The sequence below is a fragment of the Planococcus citri genome, chromosome 4, assembly GCF_950023065.1.
Source record: "Planococcus citri chromosome 4, ihPlaCitr1.1, whole genome shotgun sequence".
In the NCBI taxonomy this organism is placed as follows: Eukaryota; Metazoa; Arthropoda; class Insecta; order Hemiptera; family Pseudococcidae; genus Planococcus; species Planococcus citri.
The window spans coordinates 3,360,190-3,381,969 of record NC_088680.1 but is presented as its reverse complement, the minus strand read 5'-3'; the positions used below and the strand labels follow the sequence as shown (position 1 = coordinate 3,381,969).

Here is a 21,780-nt window from a genome sequence, read left to right as displayed (position 1 = left end):
CTACCTTTGTACGGTTTGAAAAATTTTGTGCTAGTCCTATGTTTGAACGCAAAATCTGCGATTTCGGCTGACCTGTCAATCATGATGGCCGCCATTTTGTAAGTAGAGCCACTTTTTTTTGAGTACAAGGGCTAGAAATGTTCCTCAGGACTCCCCCTTTGAGAAAAATTGTCCTGGAGGATCGAAGGAGGGGGGGTGCAATAGATCCTTAAGCGGACTCCCCGACTATAAAATGTACCCACCTTTTCGATGGAATTCAAGTTAGGAGACAGAGATCGATATTTTTATGATTGAAAATTTGAAATTGTAGGTACCTTGTTGTCTTAATTTTCAAACTGATTAAAATGAAAGAAAGAAATATTGCAACATTATAAATACATAAATGTAGAAAAATAATGTAAACAAAAATAAAAAACAAAATTTTATATATTTTTAAACAATCGGTCAGCAGATAAGAACAATTATTGCCTTCAACTTATTTTAGACACCATTCAAGTGATTATCGATTGTCACTGTTTGAACGATCAACTTCATACGATTTCATTACATTAAATCACTTTAGTAGGTATTTGAAAAAAAATTCATCGAGTTTTTTTTTTTGAACTCGGATCAAATTATCAATCGACGAATTTTTTTTTTTTTGCAAAAAAGTCAATCGATTCGAAACACATAAACAAAAATAAACAACACTAAAATACAAAAAAGCTTCCTTCCTTCTTTTTAAAATAACAAAACAACGAAACAAAATCACTATAATATAAGTATGAACTCGATGGGTTGATTGTTGATTTAATCGATGTTCATCCACACATCACGAGACATCAGCAGTACTCTGTAAGCTCATCGAAGTTGGAGTATTCAAGGAAAAGCACACCGATAACGAGCATTCTTTACGTGTCTCTAGACAGGATGATTCTTCGTGCTTGTACAAGTACGACTTGAGAGTGAAAGCTTTACCGCAATGATGGCAAATGTAAGGTTTGGACGACGAATGCGTTTGTATATGAGCTCTGAGGTTTGATTTATCGGCGAAAGCTTTATCACAAATTGAGCATTTGAACGGTTTTTCTCCTGTATCAAAATATAAATTTCAATTAGCCAATTCGGGTTCATTTTAATCACAGAGTGATGGTTATTACAAAAAGGATGTAAATTGCAAGAAGTGTAGGTAGTAGGTACCTGTATGAGTTCTGATGTGACCCTGCAGCAACCAAGGTCTGGAAAAACGCTTCCCACAAATGGTGCATTTGCAGTTTTGCAAATGGGTTCGCACGTGCATCGAATACGCAGGTATCGAAACGTATACTTTGCCACAGTATTCGCATCTTTTGGCTTTCTTATCAGCTAGAGACCGATGGGTTTGTCTGTGTCTGGCCAGGTTACTAGATGTGCTGTAGGTTTTACCGCAATCCCAGCAACGATGAGTGTCTGACGTTGGTTTGTGCTGAAAAATGAGATTTTACCAGCGTTAATTGATGGATATCGATAGAACTGCTACGAATACGATTAAAGTATCGTCGAATCGAATATGATAGAATGAAGTAAGAAAGCTTCGAGTGGAATTTCATTTTGTCGTTTTGAGTTCATTTTATGTTTTGAGTTGACGAAGTGTGTAAAAGGGAATGATAAATTGATAAAGAAGAGAGTTGGGCAATTTTTATTTTGCATGTTTAGTCGACAGATTAGCTTATCGATTTGTTTCGAGTATTTTTGAAAGTTTCGTTTAATTACGATGGTTCAAAAAGGTGACTGGGAGGGGTAGGGAGTTCAAAATTTATTCTCAAGTATCTCGATGTTGAAATTTTCAATTTTTTTTTTTTTTTTAGTTCAGATCTCATTCCTGAACGATTAAGACAGAAAATAGACATTAAAATTGTTAAAAATGAGAAAAATTATCTGAAAAGTTTAAAAACAGCAAAATTGTACAAAAATGGTTTAAAAGAATATTAAGCAGAAGGATCATTAGAAATTACATCGTAAGTTTGATATAAAGTCGTAAAATTTGAGAAAAATTTAGCAAAAATTAAGAAAAAACGCCTTAAAGTACTGAAAAGTGTTGAAAAATTGATTAAATATCTTTAAAATGATTGAAAAATTGGACTCCTGTACCAAAATGTGAAATTTCGAAAAATTAAACTAAAATTACACAAAAATTATTCAAAACTTACGAAAAGTAAATTAAAAATGCACGAAGAGCATCGAAAATTATAAAAAAAAATTGAAAAACCATTATTGATATGTTTGAAAAACATTCCCTAATTTGTTTCGAATTTATGAAAATTGATTCAAAAAAAAAAAAAAAAAAAATACATACCAAAAATTTGAAATGACAGAAATTTGATGAGATTTCAAAAAGTTTGAGTAAAATTGAGCAAAAATTAATTATGCATATGCGTGAAAAGTATTGAAAATAGTGAAGTAATTCGAAAAATAATGAAAAATATTAACCATGCATTAACTTAATGCTGAATTGTACAAAAATTATCAAAAATTGAGAAAAGTTGATTGAATTCCTAGAAAAAAATGTTGAAAATTGACCACAAAAAATACAAAAATAACGAAAAAGTGATGAGTACAAAAAAATGTAAAAATTGACGAACAATTGAAAAAAAATCAACAAAATGGCTGAAAAAAAAAGAAAGTATTGCGAAAAACCAGAAAAATTGCAAAAATACAATTAATAATTGATTAAAATTCAGAAAAAGGTAGCAAAACTAGTACAAAAATCGTTGAAAATAGAAAATTACAAAAAAATCAAGAAAATGTCGTCAAAACGAGTGAAATTGCGTAAAATTTATAGAAAAAATAGATAAAAATTGAAAGCATTCGAAAACTTTTGTATACATAGATCGTGAAATTTCTGGTAAAAAATCATTTAAAAAAAATATTGTACAAAAATTGATGAAACAGATCTGAAAATTCTTAAACATGAAAAAAAAATGAATAAAATTGGGTAAAAATGGTTCAAAGTTTACGAACAACTTATCAAAAAAAAAAGCATGAAATGTTTTGCAATTTGATGAGAAAAATTAATAAAGCACCATCAAAATAAAACTTTTAAAAATCGTTAAAAATCACAATAATTCGAAGTAAAGTTTCGAAATCTGATAAAAATTGATCAACATTTGCCTAAAATTTACAAAAAATTACTCGGAAGTAAACGAAAAGCGTCGAAAGCAGATGAAAAATCGATAAAATGTTTCAAGATCGCAAAAGGAATTTGAAAACGACAAAAATTGATAAAAATAGAGACTAAAATTGTGAAAAGCCACAAAAATTAGGCCAAATGTCAAAAAATTGTAGTAAATCATACGAGAATGGGGTTCAAAATTCACAAAAAATCAACTGGTTGTGTGTACAAAAAGCGTTAGAATTATTGAAAAAGTCATAAATTATCATTAAAATTTCAAAAATTTGATGTATAGTCGTAAAATTTGAATAAATGGAGCGAAAATTGCTCAAAATTCTCAAAAAACAAACTAGAAATGCGTAAAAAATCGTAGAAAATTGATTTAAAAATTACAAAACGTGCTGAAAATATCAAATTTATTACTCAAAAATTGGATCAATGGAACATATTTTTCAAGACTGACCTTAGAATTTTTAAAAAATGAAAAAAATGAGATGAAATGTCAAAAACAGTTCGAGTGAAATTGTACAAAATTTCTCCATAATTTACGAAAAATTTACGAAAACTTCAAGAAACGAGTTTAAAATTGTTGAAAAATATTTAAATAATTCGAGCAAAATTTATGAAAAAATATAAACCAAAAAATCTTGAAAAATAATACCATAACAATTTGGTAAAATTTCTTAAAATTCGATTGAAATTGAACAAAAAAACTGGCTTCCATTATTGTTAAAAATGATTAAAATTTTGAATAAATACCACAATGTATAAAAAAAAGTTGAAAATCCTGAACAGAATGCTAAAAAAATTAACTGTCACAAAAACTGATGAAATAATTTTTCTTTCTAGGATTCTTAATTTTCCTCAACTTTTTTTTGTGATGAAAAAATTGACAAAATTTTTAAGCACAATTATTGAGATATTTTGAGCAAAAGTTTGGAAAATCAACTCGAATGATTAATTATAATGAAAAAAAGTGTCAAAGTTCAGGTTCGCAGGTCAATTTTGGAAGGCACACCTGTGATGACTTACAAAATCAAACTCATTCTGGAAAGGCGTTAAAATTAATTTGTTTTACCTGGAAGGGGGTGGGGAGAGGTCGAAAGGTCCCATCCGGATGTAGAAGCTAAATTCCAGCTTCCTGGCTCAATTTAGAAGCAAGAGGGGGAGGGGGGTTGACATAAGATATTATTCAAGTTCAAAAAAACTGACTTTCTCCTCTCCAAATCGCTCTAGGAAGCTGATTTTTGGATATGGTGTATACAGTATGTATAATTTTGAATTTCCTATCGATTGATTCTGATTTTGACTTTTTTGAGGGTTTTCAGCTCTCTCATCCTCTTTTCAAAAATCAGGGCATACGCGAATTTGAGCCCAAGGTCATCCCCCTCCCCCCACCAGAAGTAAAAAATTAAATTCGAGCGAATTGCGTTGAAGTGCTTTTGGTTGGTTGAGATGTTTTTATAATCCAAAATATGTACGAATTGTTGAAATTGCATTTTCCAAGACCCCAAAATGGATTTTGAGTTTTTTTTTTTTTTTTTCAAAAATTCAGTTCAGTTTTCTAGATTTGAATTCGTTTTAATTATTCATGCGAACAATTAAAATCTAATATTCATTTATCATTTCCACTGACCATCTCAATTGTCAAAATCTAATTTAAATGCAATATTTTTTTTAAAAAAAAGTACTCGAATTATTTTTAAATGGCTCGCATCTTACATGCAATTGAATGTAACGAACTCGACACTCTTTTTTACCAGTCACAACTTGCACAATTACATCATGCAGCCCAACCTCACAATCGCAGACTGAAAGATTGCCGGTAGTTCACCAGAAATAGAATGACTCATTTCTAATTAAAACAGGAATGATGATACCATACGCTAACATTCTTACTGTACCTCTGTTTTTCGTGAGCTGCCGTCTTGAGTATTAAAATAAGCTAAGGTAATTTCGGCCAAACGTTTCAAATTGTACAAGTAGTCGTCTTGATAATCGTTCAATTTCGAATCCAAATACTTATTTAAATTGATATTCGTTTCGGTAACTGATTCTCGAGCTTTTTCATTCTCGTTCGAGCTGCAAGCAGTCGTGATATCTTTGCAGTCATCATTATCGACTCCTCGTTCTTCGTCTTCGTCTTTGGCTTGTTTATCGAGAACTGTAGAAAACAAATTGAAAAATAAATTAAGTTATAATCGAGTAATATTGACTCGAGTTATCGCTATGATTGATTTGAAAAAAAATCAAATCACTCCTCTGGGTTGAGAGAAAGAGAGAGAGAGAGAGAGGTGCGTTGTGTTGGGTTCTCAATCGTCATAAAAATCGTTTACGAATTACAACTCCTATTCCTCAAGGTGTGAGAGAGATACTCAAGATTGACGAATCGAAAGAAGGATATTATTGGCCAAGATGATGAAATATTACCGCAATACGTCGTACGTCGATTAGATCATTTTCGCGAGTACATACTTAGCTACTTACTTATAAGGGGGTGCAACTGACCACCAAAATCATAACCAAGTTCATAAATTTCAAAATACGATTAAAAAACAGCTGAATAGGAAATAGGAAGATGTAACTTACCATCATGATTGTGATATTCGTTAGTATTACGATAATTATCACGTTTGAATTTGTGCCTGTTGATAAGGAATGCTTTGGGCATGATCGAATTAGTGATTGTACGATTCGTACTCGATTTATTTCCACATTCACTATGTTGAAATTAAACCATCGACGATTTTGCGAAAAGAAATTTTGAAATCCGCGACCGAAACACGAGAGTAAAAAGTTTCGAACCGATAACAGAAGATGATGATCCAAAAGCAACTAGTGTGTGCGCGAGGTGATTGAAATCTTTCGCTTTCGAATTGGAACTATACGAATTTCTTACCCTGTACCCTCTGACGTCGTGAGTTGTGTGTAAACTAAATACGGATATTTATAAATAAACCTTCCAATGTGTCCGATTCGCTCTCCTGTGTTGTTTGGCACGCGCTCCCAACTCCCAAGTCTACGTATGGAGCAGTTGAGCAGCCTCTCTCTCTCTCTCTGTCTTTCATCTGAACGTCTACGTACTATTCATGTGCGCCCAGCGCCCTTTTTAGCCGAATTAATCCATACAGCTATATACATATACTATGAACACACCGTATTATCCATTCTTTCTTCCCTTTTTATAACGATGATCATCTCCGGCTTCCGTGTCCCGGGCACGAGAACAGCGAATCTCCGTTGTGAGGGGTAGGGAGAAAATGGGGAGGAGGTGGAGAAGAAGAAGGAGGAGAGGTATGGATATTTTGAAGTAATAAATTGGGAATTTTCTCGTGAAGATCGAAGACAAAATAGCTCTTGAGGATGAAATTTGACTTCTGATGTAAAAACCCGTATCAGTTGAGAAATATTACTGTAGGTAATTGCTCAAGATTTTGAACAAAAATTTTCAAAATTATGCAAAATCCAATTGAAATCAGGGTTGTGGAACAATAAAACAAAACAGTATCAGTACCGGGTATTGGTATTTCACATGCAATGTCTAAAATTATAACAGATGTGATGGTATATGTAAGTATTATATATCCCAAAATTAGGAATCTAATCTCATTTCAATAAACCAGCACGGCTTTGTTTTGAGGGTAGGTCAATAGTACAAATTTAATCAGCTTTGTTGAGTAATGGGTAAACTATACTCTAGGTTCTCTTGATGGTTGTGGTGGTGGTGATGGTGGAGGTCAAGTAGATGCAATATACATATTATACTGATTTTGAAAAAACATAACATTTGATTGTGTTAGCTATATAGAATACTGATACAAAAACTAAGTAGACTCAATTTCTCCCATAACCTGTGTGGTTTGTTCTATAGTCTTTCACAATAAAAGAGCATCATGGCCCGTGAAAGTGCTGGCGCAAGCTGTGAAGATTTTTGCCAGAAACCACCCAGATCTTTAAGTGGATACTGAAGTCTTGCCATATCAGAATTATTAAGCATGGGACAATGGATCAAACTGGTGAAAGCTGCTCAAAAAAAATTGGGTCAATCTGCAAAATCACATTAGTGGTATCGTTAGAAGTTACAAAGAATACATAGAAAGAAACAAAAAATGAAAGTTTTGTTCTACACTTGGCTATAATATCAATATGTAAATTGAATAGACATGGATGACTTTGAGAAGTCAGACAGTGGGACAGACAACCTTGAGAAGATGGACAGACTTGTGAATGACTGTAAGAGGACAGATAGATGATGTTGGGAATCCACAGAGCTGTGGGACCAAAATGATTTTGGGATCAAAATTTATTCATTTTGGGATTGGATTTGTTTTGGGATTCGTTCTTCTAAATTTTTATTTCAGTTTTGGGATGTGTCTTGAGATTGAAAAAATTGTTTAGGTTATTTGGGGATGAATCAGTTCCAGTTTTGGGATTTCCATTTCAACCAATTTGAAGCTCAAATTGACCAATGGACTTGGCAAGTGGTCTAAAAAATGGGACGTTTTGACATGAGGAATCCAATGGTGTAAATTAGTTTAACATTTTAAATGCATATTTTGCTTAAGTAATTTGTTGGTTAATTTTTATTATACTCTTGAATCATGTTTAGGGCAACCCACAATATGCTCTTAATTACTAAGGCTATTCTCTACGGAGCGCGTTCTGTAAGATTTTTTGATGAAAAATGGTCAACCTTGGATGGGGATTGTGCCAAAACTATTGAATGGATTTTTCTGGGGGTTGATTTATTTTGCTCAAAAAACATTCAAAAGCGAGGGTATGTCGAGCTATTTTTGATTTAGGACATTTAATGGCTATAATAGGGAATTGAATGAAGGTAGGTACTTTAGATGCTCACATCTCTGTTGGAAAAGCAAAATTAGAAAATATGGCTACAACCGCTACATACCCTCAATTTCATAAGGTGCACCGGGGCAAGTCAGAACGATTTTTCGCAATTTCAACTTTGACGAGCTGTTACTCCCTTTCTAATGAACCAATATGGATCAAATTTATTATGTAGGTACCCATAAGGGTTCTTAACCTATGGTGAAAATTTGAGCGCGATTGACACAGTAGCTTTCGCTCAGTGGAATAAAATATAAACTGTTCTGACTTCCCCCAATTGGGGGAAGTCAGAACAGGCTAAACTTTGCAGAGGCGTAGATCACAAACGGAGCGTCCTAGAAAAATTGCATTATAACAAAATTGTAGAGAATTTAATTCTCTTTGAGATCACTCTCATCAGATTTTCACTAGGACACACGGTTCGTCCGCTATATGCGAAAAACTAAGAGATAGAAAGTCTGTATTTTAGAACAAATTCAAAACAAGTTCAAAACAACAACAAAATACAATTGAACCAAATACATCTAAAATGAAACTGAATAGCGAAAATTTTTATGCCGTGATGAAGTAGGGGTAGTACCCTCAAGTCACCTTTAGTGGCACTTCGCCATATATAAACCTCGAGGTGCTAGAGCAAGTTTTCTAACTTACCCCGAATTCCAACTTCCCCCGGTGCACCTTAGATGAAATATCAGTATTGGTCTATTGGTGAAAAAAAAATTGGAAGAATTTTGAAAATTCACAGAGAAATCCCTGTCTGAAGTTTAGATGGGAGTGGTTTGCGGGACATAAGGACAACTAAATTTGTTCATTCGATTATACGCAGTTTTATGAACAAATGATGAAAATAACAAACAAATCGGTTTCATATTTCAATCGGTTTTTGAATTAGAACGCTCTCAGTGGGGAATAGCCTTGAGGTAAAATATTTAATATTACATTCAATTTTTTGAAGTGAAATATTGCCAAAATATTCAAATTCAAAATGGGTATCATTTCACTCGTCTTGACAAGCACATTACAAAAATGGCTATATTGTTGGGGTTTTGTTTCCTAAATTGCACACACCATTCACAATTGAGTGCAGGGGTTGAAACTGTTAAAAACCCCAAAACCAAAAATGAAGGAAAAAACAAATACTTATACCTAAATCTCAAAATCTATTTTGTGCAAAACTCAAAACCAAAAATAGAAAATATTTGATCAAAACCACTTAACCAAAAACTAAATATAAAAAATTTAAAATTTAAATCATCAAAAATATCAAAATATGTGTAATGTTTTGGCATTTTATGCATTAATTGTCTAGTAGAAATGAATGCAATAATTAATAATACTAATACTACCTAGAATTAGGTGGCATAATGCAATAATTGGCAGGGAAAAAAACCTGAAAACTGAAACCAAAAACCCAAAACCAAATAAAAGTACCAAAAAACTGTTAACCAAAAACCAAAAACCGATTATCAAAACGTGAAAACTGAACTGAAACCAAAAACCAAAAACCAATTTATTTCAGTTTTCAACTCCTAAATACATAGAACAAAGTGTTTGTATTAAAATTTAATTTTGGTTGTAAAAAAGAAACAAAATCGAAGCTTAATCTATAATTTAATCTTCATCATCATTACTTCAATCATCAACATCATCATCATTGTCAAAAACAGTCATGTTTTCATCTTCACCATTCTGTGAAAACACTGGTGTCGCACACTGCCCAGTATGTATGGGCACACCTGTTCATTTTCCAAAAAAAAGTACTTTTACAAATTAATTACCTAGGTATAAAAAAAGTTTGAACTTACAGTTTGGTTTGTTAAATGGTTGCACTGATTTTTTTCACACTGATTTTTTTCGCTCTGATTCTTACGCCAAAGAGAGGTGAGGTGTTTGGCAGGGGGGGGGGGCATTTCACCACCAGGTTTCATAGTTTTGAAAATTGGCACACCTGTTCAGATTGTCTAGTGATGCCACTGTGTGAAAAGTGAAAACTGAAAATGACGTTTACTGCGTTACAATTCTCAAAATGCATAAATAAATTTCCAAAATATTCAAATAGCAATCAAATATGTGAAAATAAGTATGCATTTTTAGGTAAAATTTTCGAAAATATTCTAAATGAAGTTGGGCATTTTTGAAAGGAAATTTTCTGAAATACAAAATGATTTTGTTACATTTGTAATTAATTAGAGTGCTATGAAAAAACATTCAAAAAAATATATTGGGTTGCCCTAATGATGATAAATGATGTAAAATGACAATTTATCAAAATAAAATCGCAGGAAAATGGCAAAACTTGAAATCCTTAAACCAAAACGATTTTGTTTCCGTTCTGGGATTGTTTTAGGTTCAAAATTATATCGGTTTTGGGATCAAGAAAAATAACGACGGTTTCAGGATTGGATTTGAATCAGGATTTAATCAGTTCCAGTTTTGGGATTGTTTAAGTCTCACTGCTCTGAGAATCTGTATTGATGGGGTTAATGACCCTTGAAAGAACTGATAGATGACCTTGAAAAGTGTGATAGACAGGTCAATGACCTTAAGAGGTCATTCAGGCCGCTTTGAAAATCCAGACAGGTGGATCAATCAATGCCCCTAAGAGCCAGACAGACAGGTCAATAGCCTTAAGATGTCAAAGAGGCAGGCAGACAACCTTGAGAAGCCAGACAGATGGGTCAATGAACTTGAAAAGCCAGACAGATGTGTTAATGACCTTGAGGGGCCATACAGACTGACAGTCTTAGGCGTATTATTTAATTAGAGCCAGGCATCTGGCAGTGGAAGATATCAGCTCAGCAGTGTTACGGAGCGGAGTGGAACAGAACCTGGAGCAACTTACAAAAAATGTACTGGAGTGAAACCGGAACTAAACCAGAATAAAAATATGGGTTTCTAACACTCCGACCTCACAAAATTTTTTGACCTTGAATGAACGTATTGCAAAACTGTAGTGTGAACAACACGTGTTTTTGCTGAAATTTTACCTCAATGAACCAGAAAATTATAACAAGATATGGTAAATCACATGAAATAGAGACGATTTTCAGCTCATAAAAATTCAAATCCCGAACAGTCAAAACACCAAGACATAAAACCTTCCAAATACAAATTTCATTGGGTGTTTTTGGTGCTTCTTTTATGTGAGATGGACTTTAAATTTCATTAAAACACTCTGAATTCAACCATTTTTCAAAATGTTGGTTATTTCAACTTCAATTTTTTGCACCTAACACGAAAATTCTGATGTACTTTGAATGCAACCTTCTCTAAAACAAAAAGGAAAACGAAACGTTGGAGCGGAACGGAACGGTAAACCGGAACGGAATGATATTTTTAAGCGGAGCGGAACGATATAAGAAACCGGAACAGAATTATTTTTTATGCTGGAGCGGAACCCTGAACCCGGAACGAAATTCATTCCGCTCCGCAACACTGCAGCTCAGCATAGAACTCAGGGCACCTCTAGCGATTTCTGTCAATCAGAATTTTTAGGTAAATTACTGGTGATTTTTGGGTGAATTTCTGGTAATTTTCGGGTAAATCACTGGTAATTTTCGAGTAAATCACTGGTTATTTTATTTTCGAGTAAATCACTGGTCATTTTTAGGTAAATTACTGGTAATTTTTGGGTGAATTATTGGTAACTTTTGGGTAAATTACTGGTAATTTTTAGGTGAATTTCTGGTAAGTTTTGGGGTAATTACTGGTAATTCTTGGGGTAATTACTGGTAATTTTCGGGTAAATTACTGGTTATTTTCGAGTAAATTACTGGTTATTTTCGAGTAAATCACTGGTTATTTTTAGGTGAATTATTGGTAATTTTTGGGTAAATTACTGGTAATTTTTAGGTAAATCACTAGTAATTTTTAGGTAAATTTCTGGTAATTTTTGGGGTAAATACTGGTAATTTTTGGGGTAATTACTGGTAATTTTCGGGTAAATAACTGGCAATTTTCGAGTAAATTACTGGTAATTTTTGGGTGAATTATTGGTAATTTTTGGGTGAATTATTGGTAATTTTTGGGTAAATTACTGGTAATTTTCGAGTAAATCACTGGTAATTTTCGAGTAAATCACTGGTAATTTTTAGATCTGGTAATTTATGGGTAAATCACTGTTGTTGTTTTTTTTTTTTTTGGTAAGTTACTGGTAATTTTGAAATTGTACATTTTGCATGCGAGATTATGAGAAAGGAAAGTCAATTTATCACAAACTAATTGTAAGATGAGCAGCGAATATTTTTGACTAAAAAAATTATGCATTTTGATTCAGTGGGTGAAATTTCTTTCTATGTAGCATTCTGGTATCATTGAAATAAACGAATGATTTTTTTGAATACCTTTGAAAAATCAGTCGAAAAATGCTGGTAAAGTTGGTCAAACCGACCTGTGAAATATCTCCTCTCAAAAAGTGGTTTACATAGGCGTTTTTGATGAAAATGATAAGAACATTATTTTATTGAAATATTTCGTGAGATAATGGCTAAAAACGCAATGCTAAGCCATATGTAGCACTGTTACACGTGTGATACACCTGCACCCTACAACGTGCAACTTTTAGTATGTTAGTAAAGATCACTTTAACTCCACAGAATCCCACTAAACACATTTTTTGAGCAATTAGTTGGAATAAAAAACATTATTTCCAGGCAATATTGTCTGGCGATAGGCCCAAAACCACCGTTTGATTTAAGTTGGCGCGATAAGTTTAGATGTAAGTAGTCAGTTTACGTAGATCATTTGTATATACAAACACACCGAATCGGAAATTATACGTATGTAGTATGATGCACGTATGTGTATATTCGCCATTCTAACAAGTGTGCTTAAAAATAAACTTTTTAAACGTGTTCACGTGCGTATTAAAAGCAGAGCAGCAGGGCTCCGGGGCTCGGTACGCAGCAATTATGCACACTTTGTGTGCTCATGCCCATCACCACCACCAGTAGTACAGATAAATACCGGTAGCTCCACGCGATCTTCTATCACGATGTTGTTAGTTCTGCTTCTACTGTTGTCCAGGTGCTTGGCTGCGTACCTTTTAATTCGATCATCTTCGAATTGATCCTAATTTCAATACCTATAAATCAAATATTCGAAGCTAAGCCACAATCTCTCGAGACCTGGTACTCGATTAGTAATCCTATTGTATGAAAAAATTTTCATCGAAATACTCTCGTCAAGTGTTTGAGAGGTTATCACGAGTGTAATTAAGTGTAAAAATGTGTGAAGGTACCAACTTATAATATTTGAATGTTGAGCCGCGTGCAAATGGTGTGGCACAGTTATAATTTAGCAACAGAGTAGATAGGTACCTAATCTTTAAGAGGACGTGGCTCGGCGTGGCGCTTTCAAGACATTGATGACTAAAGAATGGAGTTTAAAACTTAATTGTTTCGTTTCAACGACTCGATCCTAATCGTATAGGTTAAATTAGCGAATGTACGTATGTACAAATCACAGTCTAAAGATTCTCTTCATTAGTTATCAACCGCCGAGTAAATGAAAGTAGGTAAACGAGTTGATCATATGTCTGCCACAAGTCTCTAGTACGCGAGAAATGGGAAATATTTACTCTGGTGACTGGTTCCATCTCTCTTTTCCTTCCCACTTGACTTATCTGTATGTGTATTGTAAAGAGTTGGCTCTATAGAGTGTTGTAGACTGAGCTTATGATTAGTGATAACACGATTGTAGGTTATGAATAGTCTGCTTGTTTCAATGAATAAATAAATTGCTGTTTGGTTTACGTAATTTTACCTACCTACCTGGTGATAATATTATTGATCATAATTTTGCAATAAGTTTCGTTTTCCTTCCAAAGGATGAGTTGATCGATTTAGCAAAAAGCGTACCTAACTGGAAAGTCTGCTTTTCTGTATACTTGACCGAAGTGCTGACGAATAATTACTCCTGTTTTATTCCAATTTCCCTCCCCCTCCTCAGCTCTCTTTTTATACTTCTAACTGGATGTGTAAAAATTCGATGAGGCGAAACAAACAACATGTCTTTTGTGAATTATGTTTGCTCAAATTGGTCACGAATGTTTAAATGACAGGTTTCTATGTTTTTGACGAAGGAAAAAAACACCTACCTACTTAATTGATAATACATGTAGATGGTTTTCCTCGAATGATAGAATCGAATTCGATAAATATACAACATGTAAACATGTAATTTTTACCAAACGAGGAAATATTGAATTGAATTTTAATGAATACGAGTTGAGGAATGTGGAAATTCTGTGTCATAAAAACTCTTTTGATAAATTCGACCAAGACTGTTGAACTTATAGTTGATTTTTCATTCCTCAGATCTGATCACGTGAAATACATACATAAATACTTGAAAAATGATTCCATTTTAAAATTCAAACGCTATCGACAATTTTAAATATCACTTTTTTAGGTGGGGACTTTCACAAATAAATAAATAAATAAATAAATAAATAAATAGGTACCTAAATAAAAAAGTGTGAGGTTATAGAACCAGTGATCAAATCCAAAAAAGTAAATGGATGTTTGAACTAAGCGCATTCGAATTCGTTGGAATTGATATGTCACACCACATTTTGATTTGAAAACTGTTTTTCGAAATGGGGGGGGGGGTTTGAGGAGCGCCGAAGGGTCGTATGCTGCAAATAATGAGTGGATTTTCGAACTCATGCAGTGCTCTCGAAAACTTGGAAAACGATGCATCCACTCGTAGTTTCAAATTTTTTTGTATTTTAAACATTTTTAAGGACACTGCTGTGAATGGAGAGGGTTCGTGAAGAGGCCAGGTCAAAAAAATTGAATGATATTTGAAAAAATGAACGTTATCGAAATAGTAATAATCAATATGAAATTTCGTTTTGAAATTTTTTAGAACTTTTCTCAAAATTTGAAACTGTTTAGCTCCCTAAGGGAGATTCCATTTTGGGATTGAGTTTATGATTTGACCTAAAAATTTTTTAAATTGAATTTCGATTTTTTGTAAGTTTTTCAGAAGATGCATTTTAGAAAAGAAATAATGCCTACAACAAAATTGAGATAGATACACTTGAATAATGTTGATTTTGTATTTTTTTCTCCTCAAAAAAATTTTTTTATTCTAGAAAGGTTTGGCTAAATATGGCAAAAATTGCATAAATCATGGTTAAAAATTGATTGACACTTCGAAAATAGAATTAAAATTGGTAAAAAATCGCCAATAACAGGCGTTTTACTCCAAAATTACTAGAAATTACATAAATTTATGGAATTCCAGACAAATTTTGCAAAGTTTGGCGAGAATTGCATAAAACATCCTTACAACAATACATGGTAAAAATAATTTTAAAATATTAAAGTCGTTAAAAATTACAGAAATTGGATGAAATGTAGTGAAACGTTTTCAAAACATCATTGAATATGTTGAAAATGGCATACAAAACACTTTTAAAAGCATGAAAATTACTAATAAAAAAAAAAATACGAGAAACTGAAGAAATTTTAAGAAAATTTGGCAAAAATTTCATAAAAAATCATCATTAAAAATTTTTGAAAATGCAAAAAAATACTTAAATGCATTAAAATTTAAAATTTAAAAAAAATGATAACATTTTTGCAAAATTGAGTGAAATGTTGGGAAAATGTTGCTAAACATTGTTAGAAAAATCTTTAAAATGACGTAAAAATATCTTTAAAACGTGAAAATTATTTTAAAAATTTTTAAAAACTAATTGACGTCAAAAATAATAAATAAGCCTAAATTTAAAAAAGGTAAAAAAAAGTATTCAAAAAAATATTAAAATAATTGAAAACAACGAAAAACTGATGTAAAAGTTCTGCAAAATTGGGTGAAATTATGAAATGTTGTAAAATATCATTAAATCATGATAAAAATGGCCCGAAAACACTTTTTTAAAGTGTTAAAAGTATGTACTAGAAATTATGAAAAAAACGAATGAAAGTTCAGAAAAATGAACCGAAATTCAATGACAAAAACAACACAAAATACATACCTATCGTCAAAATCTGTTGAAAATTAAATTTAAAAACTGAAAAAGCATTAAAATTATACTTACACAGTTTTCAAAAGTTACAAAATTTTCAAAATTTATCAAAATTAAATGCCATGAAAATTTGTATGTAAAAAGTTCTGAACCATTCAAAGTTTCTAAAAATGAAAGAATGAAGTTGAACAATGTTTGCCAAAAATTGCATAAAGAATGGTTAAAAATCTATTTAAATTACACAAAAACGTTTTAAAAGAATTGAAATCATTTTTTAAAAAACTTTTCAAAATTTTCAAGGTAGGTATTGACCCTTTTACCTCTTCTAGGTTGTCTGAAAATACAGATACCCCAAGTTACTTCAAATTTTTGAGAAATATTCCTCAAAAATTTAAAAATTCAAAGTATGCCAAGCTTTTTTCAAAAGCTCAATTTTCAAAAGCTTACCAAATTCTCTAAAACTGCATGAAAAATTTGAAGAAAAAAAAAGGAAATCAAGCAGCATCATTTTTAAAATGATACTTCACTTTACGAGCTTTTTGTGATGGGATTTCAAAACTACAGGGAGGGAAAGGGGGGGGGGGTAAAATACCCCAAATTTTGGTTAAAGCCAACTCTTAAGGACAATCCGATCAGCCTTCATGTCCATTCTGGGGAAGTACTTTGCTGATATCGAATACCAAAATGTGGTGTGTAGGATAGTTGATAGGGCCATGGACCAGCTAGTTGTATCCAACTATCCGGGACACTCCTACAGCCTGATCTTCACAAACCACAGCCACCCTGTGGGGCCAGCTTCTGTGTCCTCCCTGCTTCCATACAGGGAGTACCTAAGCATGAGTGAACTGCACAAAGGTGAACTGACCCCTGCTAAGGTGAGAGTATACTTGAACATATTTTAAAAAATGTGAGGCACAGATCCAGAGGATCAACTGGGGACGTGTACCAGTCAGATCAAATGGAGTATTTTACAATAGAAGAACTAGAAGACAACCTAATGCTGCAAATCCCAGAGTATGCCTTGGCGCATTGTGTTAACCTGGGACTTTGAGATGAGTAAGGGCATAGCGGTCAAATTCAGACGAGCCTTTGGCAATGTAGACACTCTTAAAGTCAAGGGGTGCCAAAGTGGGAGATGTGGTGGAGATATACAAAGGGAGCTACGTTCTATATGCAGTAACCAAAGAAAGACCTCAGAACAAGCCAACAATAGGAGACTTTGTACAAACAATGAAAGCCCTGGCAGCTAAATGCGTAGAGCTAAACATAATTAAATCACAGTACCAAGATTAGGGTGAGGTTAAGACCAACTTGATTGGAAATTAGTTAAGAGAGTGCTGCCAGAGTGCTTCAAGGGCCTTACAGTGACTCTGAAATATAGAAAACAATCTTTCGTGTTTTTTAGTAAAAATGTGAAATCTGAGCAACTAGTTGGTAGTAATTAAACATTTATTGCAAACACAGGGAGTGATTGCGCCCGGCAACAAATTTATATTTGAAAATAAATAGAATAAGCTACATTTTGGTATAAAAAAAATTAATTTTGGAGAATTTTTGAGGGAGCAAATTCAAAAACAAAAATGTAAATAAGTTTAATTCAATAATTTTTTGATATTTTTGAGCTGTTTTGGGTGTTATTTTTACAAGAAATCGAAAAAAGGACGATTTCAGTCTGTCAGGAATGTTTTTCTGCATAAATTATGTCCAAATTTCATCGAATTTGATGCATTACTCACAGAGAAATCCTCTGTCAAAGGAAATTGATGTCTCAATTTTGGTAAAATTTCATAAAAATGTCAATTTTTTGAAGTTTTAAGATTTTATTAGCAAAAGTGTGTTTTTTAAAAAATTTGTCTCATTTGCATCCAAAATACAAATTTTTCACATGACTTTTTTGCATACTGGCATGATATTATTGGTATTGTCCCACTTGTCCCAGCAATTTTTGCAAATTTTAAGCACTGATGGGACATATGCTGTCCTGGGACAAATTTTCAAAGTCCACGGCTGGGACATACGTGTTCCCACCTCAATATCTCGAGTGTGAGTTGAGGAAAAAATCTGTAACAAACTTATGTTGCTTAGAGATGCCCAAGGAACGATTTTACGTAAAAAAATTGGAGGTGGGATGCAAGGCCAATATTCGGCGCAAAAGGGTTAAGGCGATAGCAGGGGGGAGGGAGAGGGAGAGCAATGGACTCGTTGAAGGAGTCGAATTTAAAAAAATGAGTCGATATTCGTATTCAGCGTTCTTGAAAGCATATGAAACAATATGTCACCCAATGTTTGAATTTCGAGACTCTGTACTCCCTTCCCCCTCCCCTTCCCATGATTTTCGAACTCCATCACGAAAAGTTCATTGCTTACGTTGTAAATACATAGGTACAATAAGGTACATATCTTAAAAATGTATACTTAGTGGGGTTTTTCAGCTTGTTTGATCAAAGCTTCAAAATTTTGTAAGCTTTTGAAATTGTGAGCTTTCTAGAAAAGCTCAACTTTGAACTTTTGAAATTTTTTGCAAATATTTTTGAAACTACTCTCAATTATTTTTGAAACACCACCAACAGAAGCTGAATATCAAATTTATTGTGTGGATTTGTCGTTCCTCCAATACATACATACATTCCTCCTAATCGTATATGTACCCCCACGTATCATTTCGAGTGTCGAAAGTAATGTATTTTAACGAACTTCTGTGTCGGTGTACTTTCCAATACGCCCACTAAATTAACAAAAATTACGTATGCAAAAAAAATTACACAATACTCGAACAATGAATTCATCTGGGAGTAACATCGTCATTCGTCATCATAGGTATTCTTATGTTTATGCAACCGAGACTGCGCCTGCGACATGCGACTATGTGACTGTGACCAGTCCAGTCAGCAATCACTTCTGCGCAAACCTTACTCAATAATTATCGTAAACGTTGCGATTCGCGTTATTTCACGTATACAATCGTACCTGGTAATTTTATATAGAGCTAAACAAAGTATTTTACAATTTTTTTTTTCGGTACCTATTGATAAAGACTCGCTACCAAACGAAACGCAATTATGATAATGAGCTGTAGAGATTATTTACGACGAGTTACTTATACTGGTCGAAGTGCGGTTCGGGGATGGTATAAAGAAAGATACGAGCTGTAGTCTACTCGTAAAAATACGTCAAGTAGTAGAGTACCCTATTTACACATGCCACTCGTGTTTCTAAAAATTAAATTCTATAATACATTTATATATCTACATCTACCTAGACCTAAACAACAACCTGTTGGTGGACTTGGGTTCCCCTACTTTAGTGTGTGCTTCATCATGGTGAAACAAACACAAACGTTGGTTAACTAGGTAGAATTCAATCAGGGCAACCTTATCAGTCGGTATTTTACTCGTATTAGTTTAGTATTATTCTGTCGAACCGCGTGAAAGCAGGTATCGCGATCGTGAGTTCACCTGTATTTTTCTCGTCGAGTTTATTGTTTTCTATTCGGGTGATTCACGTGTCTATATTCCTTCATCACGATGAATTATCTCAATTATTGTTACATTCGTCGACGGAATCGTGATTACGTTAATTAATAGGTATAATTTTCTCGATCGATTGCGCAATTTTATTCTCTCAGTTCGTTGTGATCTTATTTTCGTGAAGTTGAGTGGACCAAATTGTATACAGGGTAAAGATCCAATAGGAAATGAAAATGGAAGATCAGAAGAAAGTAAGTGATCATTGGTTGATCATTTGTTGATATTTTTGATATTTTGATAACTAAAGCGCTCGCTGCTTACCTATCTGTGTGTACCTACCTAGTGTACGTAGGTTGATGGTAATTATTGAGAGAGACGATTTGATTTTCCTTATGTCACTGTCAGTCACAACTAATACGGTGACCATGGCCGTAATCTGGTAAACGAAAAAGGAAAACGACGAGTAACGTGTTGGTGTTGAAATCAACCAGCTGAACTAATTGGTAAATCTTACACGATTGAATATACATATTGATCGATCGTGTTTCAAAATTATTGCATATCGAATGAGAAAAGACGACGAGACGTCTTCTGTGTTGAAAATTAAAGTAATATGTCCTCTTTTACAACAGCTAGGTAACGTCTACCTACCTACATCCCCGTTGAAGTTTTTGAGTAGGTATTTCACGAGGTAATCGTCGAATTGGAATTTCCCTCGTTTTTGATAACCCAAGAATGGTATAAATGAACCCATTCATCGAGTCGAGAGACTTAACCCCTTCAACTGTAGCATTTATATAAGTGCATTTTATCGTATATTTACTCGACGTATATATAGTGTATAAGTTTATGAATCTTAATACAATCATGTTGAATTTATTACTTACGTGTTTGATGGTTATAATTATTACGATCGCACGTTTTTATTGCCATTTGCACGATACCCGAAAAAATTATTCCACCGTTCTCGGAAATGCCTACATTCGATCAACTAGGTACCTACAGGCCATATACACAGAAACCCAACTCTAACATCTATGTTGATTGTTGATGACGCTTCAGCAAAACATATGTATGTAGGTACCTAAACGATTATATGAGCTGCTGGTGCGACATACCCGCGTGTATTTTGGTCTCGGGTTACCCGAATATTATATTAATCGATTGTTAACCGCGATATTGAAACGCAATTTTTTTACATTGTCGAGGCTCGTACTCGTAAATTGCAGCTGTGAACTTGCTCTTGGTCCCCCCCCCTCCTTCCTTCCTCTTTTCGTTTCGTGCGATTGTGCTGTTGGAAGAATTTTTTTCGGTGGTAATGAAAATGAAAATTGTGTGTGTATGGGTTGTTGAGTGTATATGGTTTAGGAATTGGCGAGGAAAAATTATTGGAAATTTTTTTGTGCGAGAATTTAACGACAATATACGGTTAGAGGTTTGAGTCATCTATAAGGTGTGATACACATATTCGAAAGAAGAAAATCGTTCGCCGAATTTCCTCGTGCGAGTATGCGTCTATTTTTTTTTACATACTTAGTAGGTATAATATTGCAAAATAGTAGTCGGAGCTATTAAGAATCGAAATAAGTCTCGAGTAAATGTAATTTGCCCCCCCCTCTCCCCCAAACCCAGAAAAGTCCATGAAAATAATTTATTTAACAGATTGGACACCCCTGTAGTCTGTACACGTAAATTTACCAGAATTAGCGTATTGAAATAATTTTTTAAAAAAATTTACTCACCAAATTAGGAAATTACCAGTAATTGACTGATACGAGTAATGAGTAATTAATTTATCACGCAGAAGTCACCGGTAACTTAGCTGAAATCGTACATAGATGTTTTACCGCATGCTATCAAAAATTCTCCATAAGTTACCAGGAATTTGCCAATAATTACTAGAAATGTACCAAACATTACCAGTAATTCAATAAAAAAAAAAAATTTACTAAAAATTGCCAACTTAATTTACAAAAAATAGATCTTTATTGGAATTTATGTACTTACTTGATTTTCATCCAACTTTGCCAGTGAAACAAAAACGAGAATTCACCGAAAATTACAAGATAATTTCTAATTTCGAATAATTACCAAAATTTACCCGAAACAGACATTTTCTAAAAAAAGTTTAGATAAATAACAAATGTTACCTGAAATTCACCAAAAGTTGCCAATACAATTTCGCCAGAAATTACCAATACCGGGTTTACCAAAAATTACAGTAATTTATCAAAAAAATACCATAATATACCCTAAAATACCGTAAATTACCGTAATTTATTTTTTTAAAACAGTGTAATTTACCAACAAAAACAAGCAATTTATAAAAAAAAAAGAAATTACCAGCAATTTACCAG

The 21,780-nt window shown here is 33.3% G+C and overlaps 2 protein-coding genes across 4 annotated transcripts in view; one reads left to right on the top strand and one right to left on the bottom strand.

The window, feature by feature from the left end:
* The window catches only part of yin, a 40,749-nt gene that overhangs the window by 10,840 nt on the left and 8,129 nt on the right, over nucleotides 1-21,780 (top strand). Inside the window, exon 1 of one of the 2 annotated variants that reach the window (XM_065362298.1) lies at nucleotides 19,146-19,674. The exons of the other annotated variant lie outside the window; for it this stretch is intronic. Coding sequence (XP_065218370.1) covers nucleotides 19,651-19,674 — 24 coding nt within the window. The 5' untranslated portion in view covers nucleotides 19,146-19,650. Of the gene's footprint in view, nucleotides 1-19,145; nucleotides 19,675-21,780 lie in introns of those variants that run through there. 2 annotated transcript variants of the gene reach the window in all.
* On the bottom strand, nucleotides 409-20,450 carry LOC135844168 (transcriptional repressor scratch 2-like). 2 transcript variants are annotated; one of them, XM_065362304.1, is made up of 4 exons: nucleotides 20,311-20,450; nucleotides 5,035-5,294; nucleotides 1,180-1,444; nucleotides 409-1,071 (listed from the first exon to the last, which is right to left on the bottom strand). In XM_065362304.1, the coding sequence occupies exons 1-4, from the start codon at nucleotides 20,354-20,356 to the stop codon at nucleotides 812-814; spliced, it is 831 nt and encodes a 276-aa protein (XP_065218376.1). In that variant the 5' UTR covers nucleotides 20,357-20,450; the 3' UTR covers nucleotides 409-811. The 2 variants fall into 2 exon arrangements, with proteins under 2 accessions (XP_065218376.1, XP_065218374.1); XM_065362302.1 differs by lacking the exon at nucleotides 20,311-20,450 and adding an exon at nucleotides 5,720-6,072.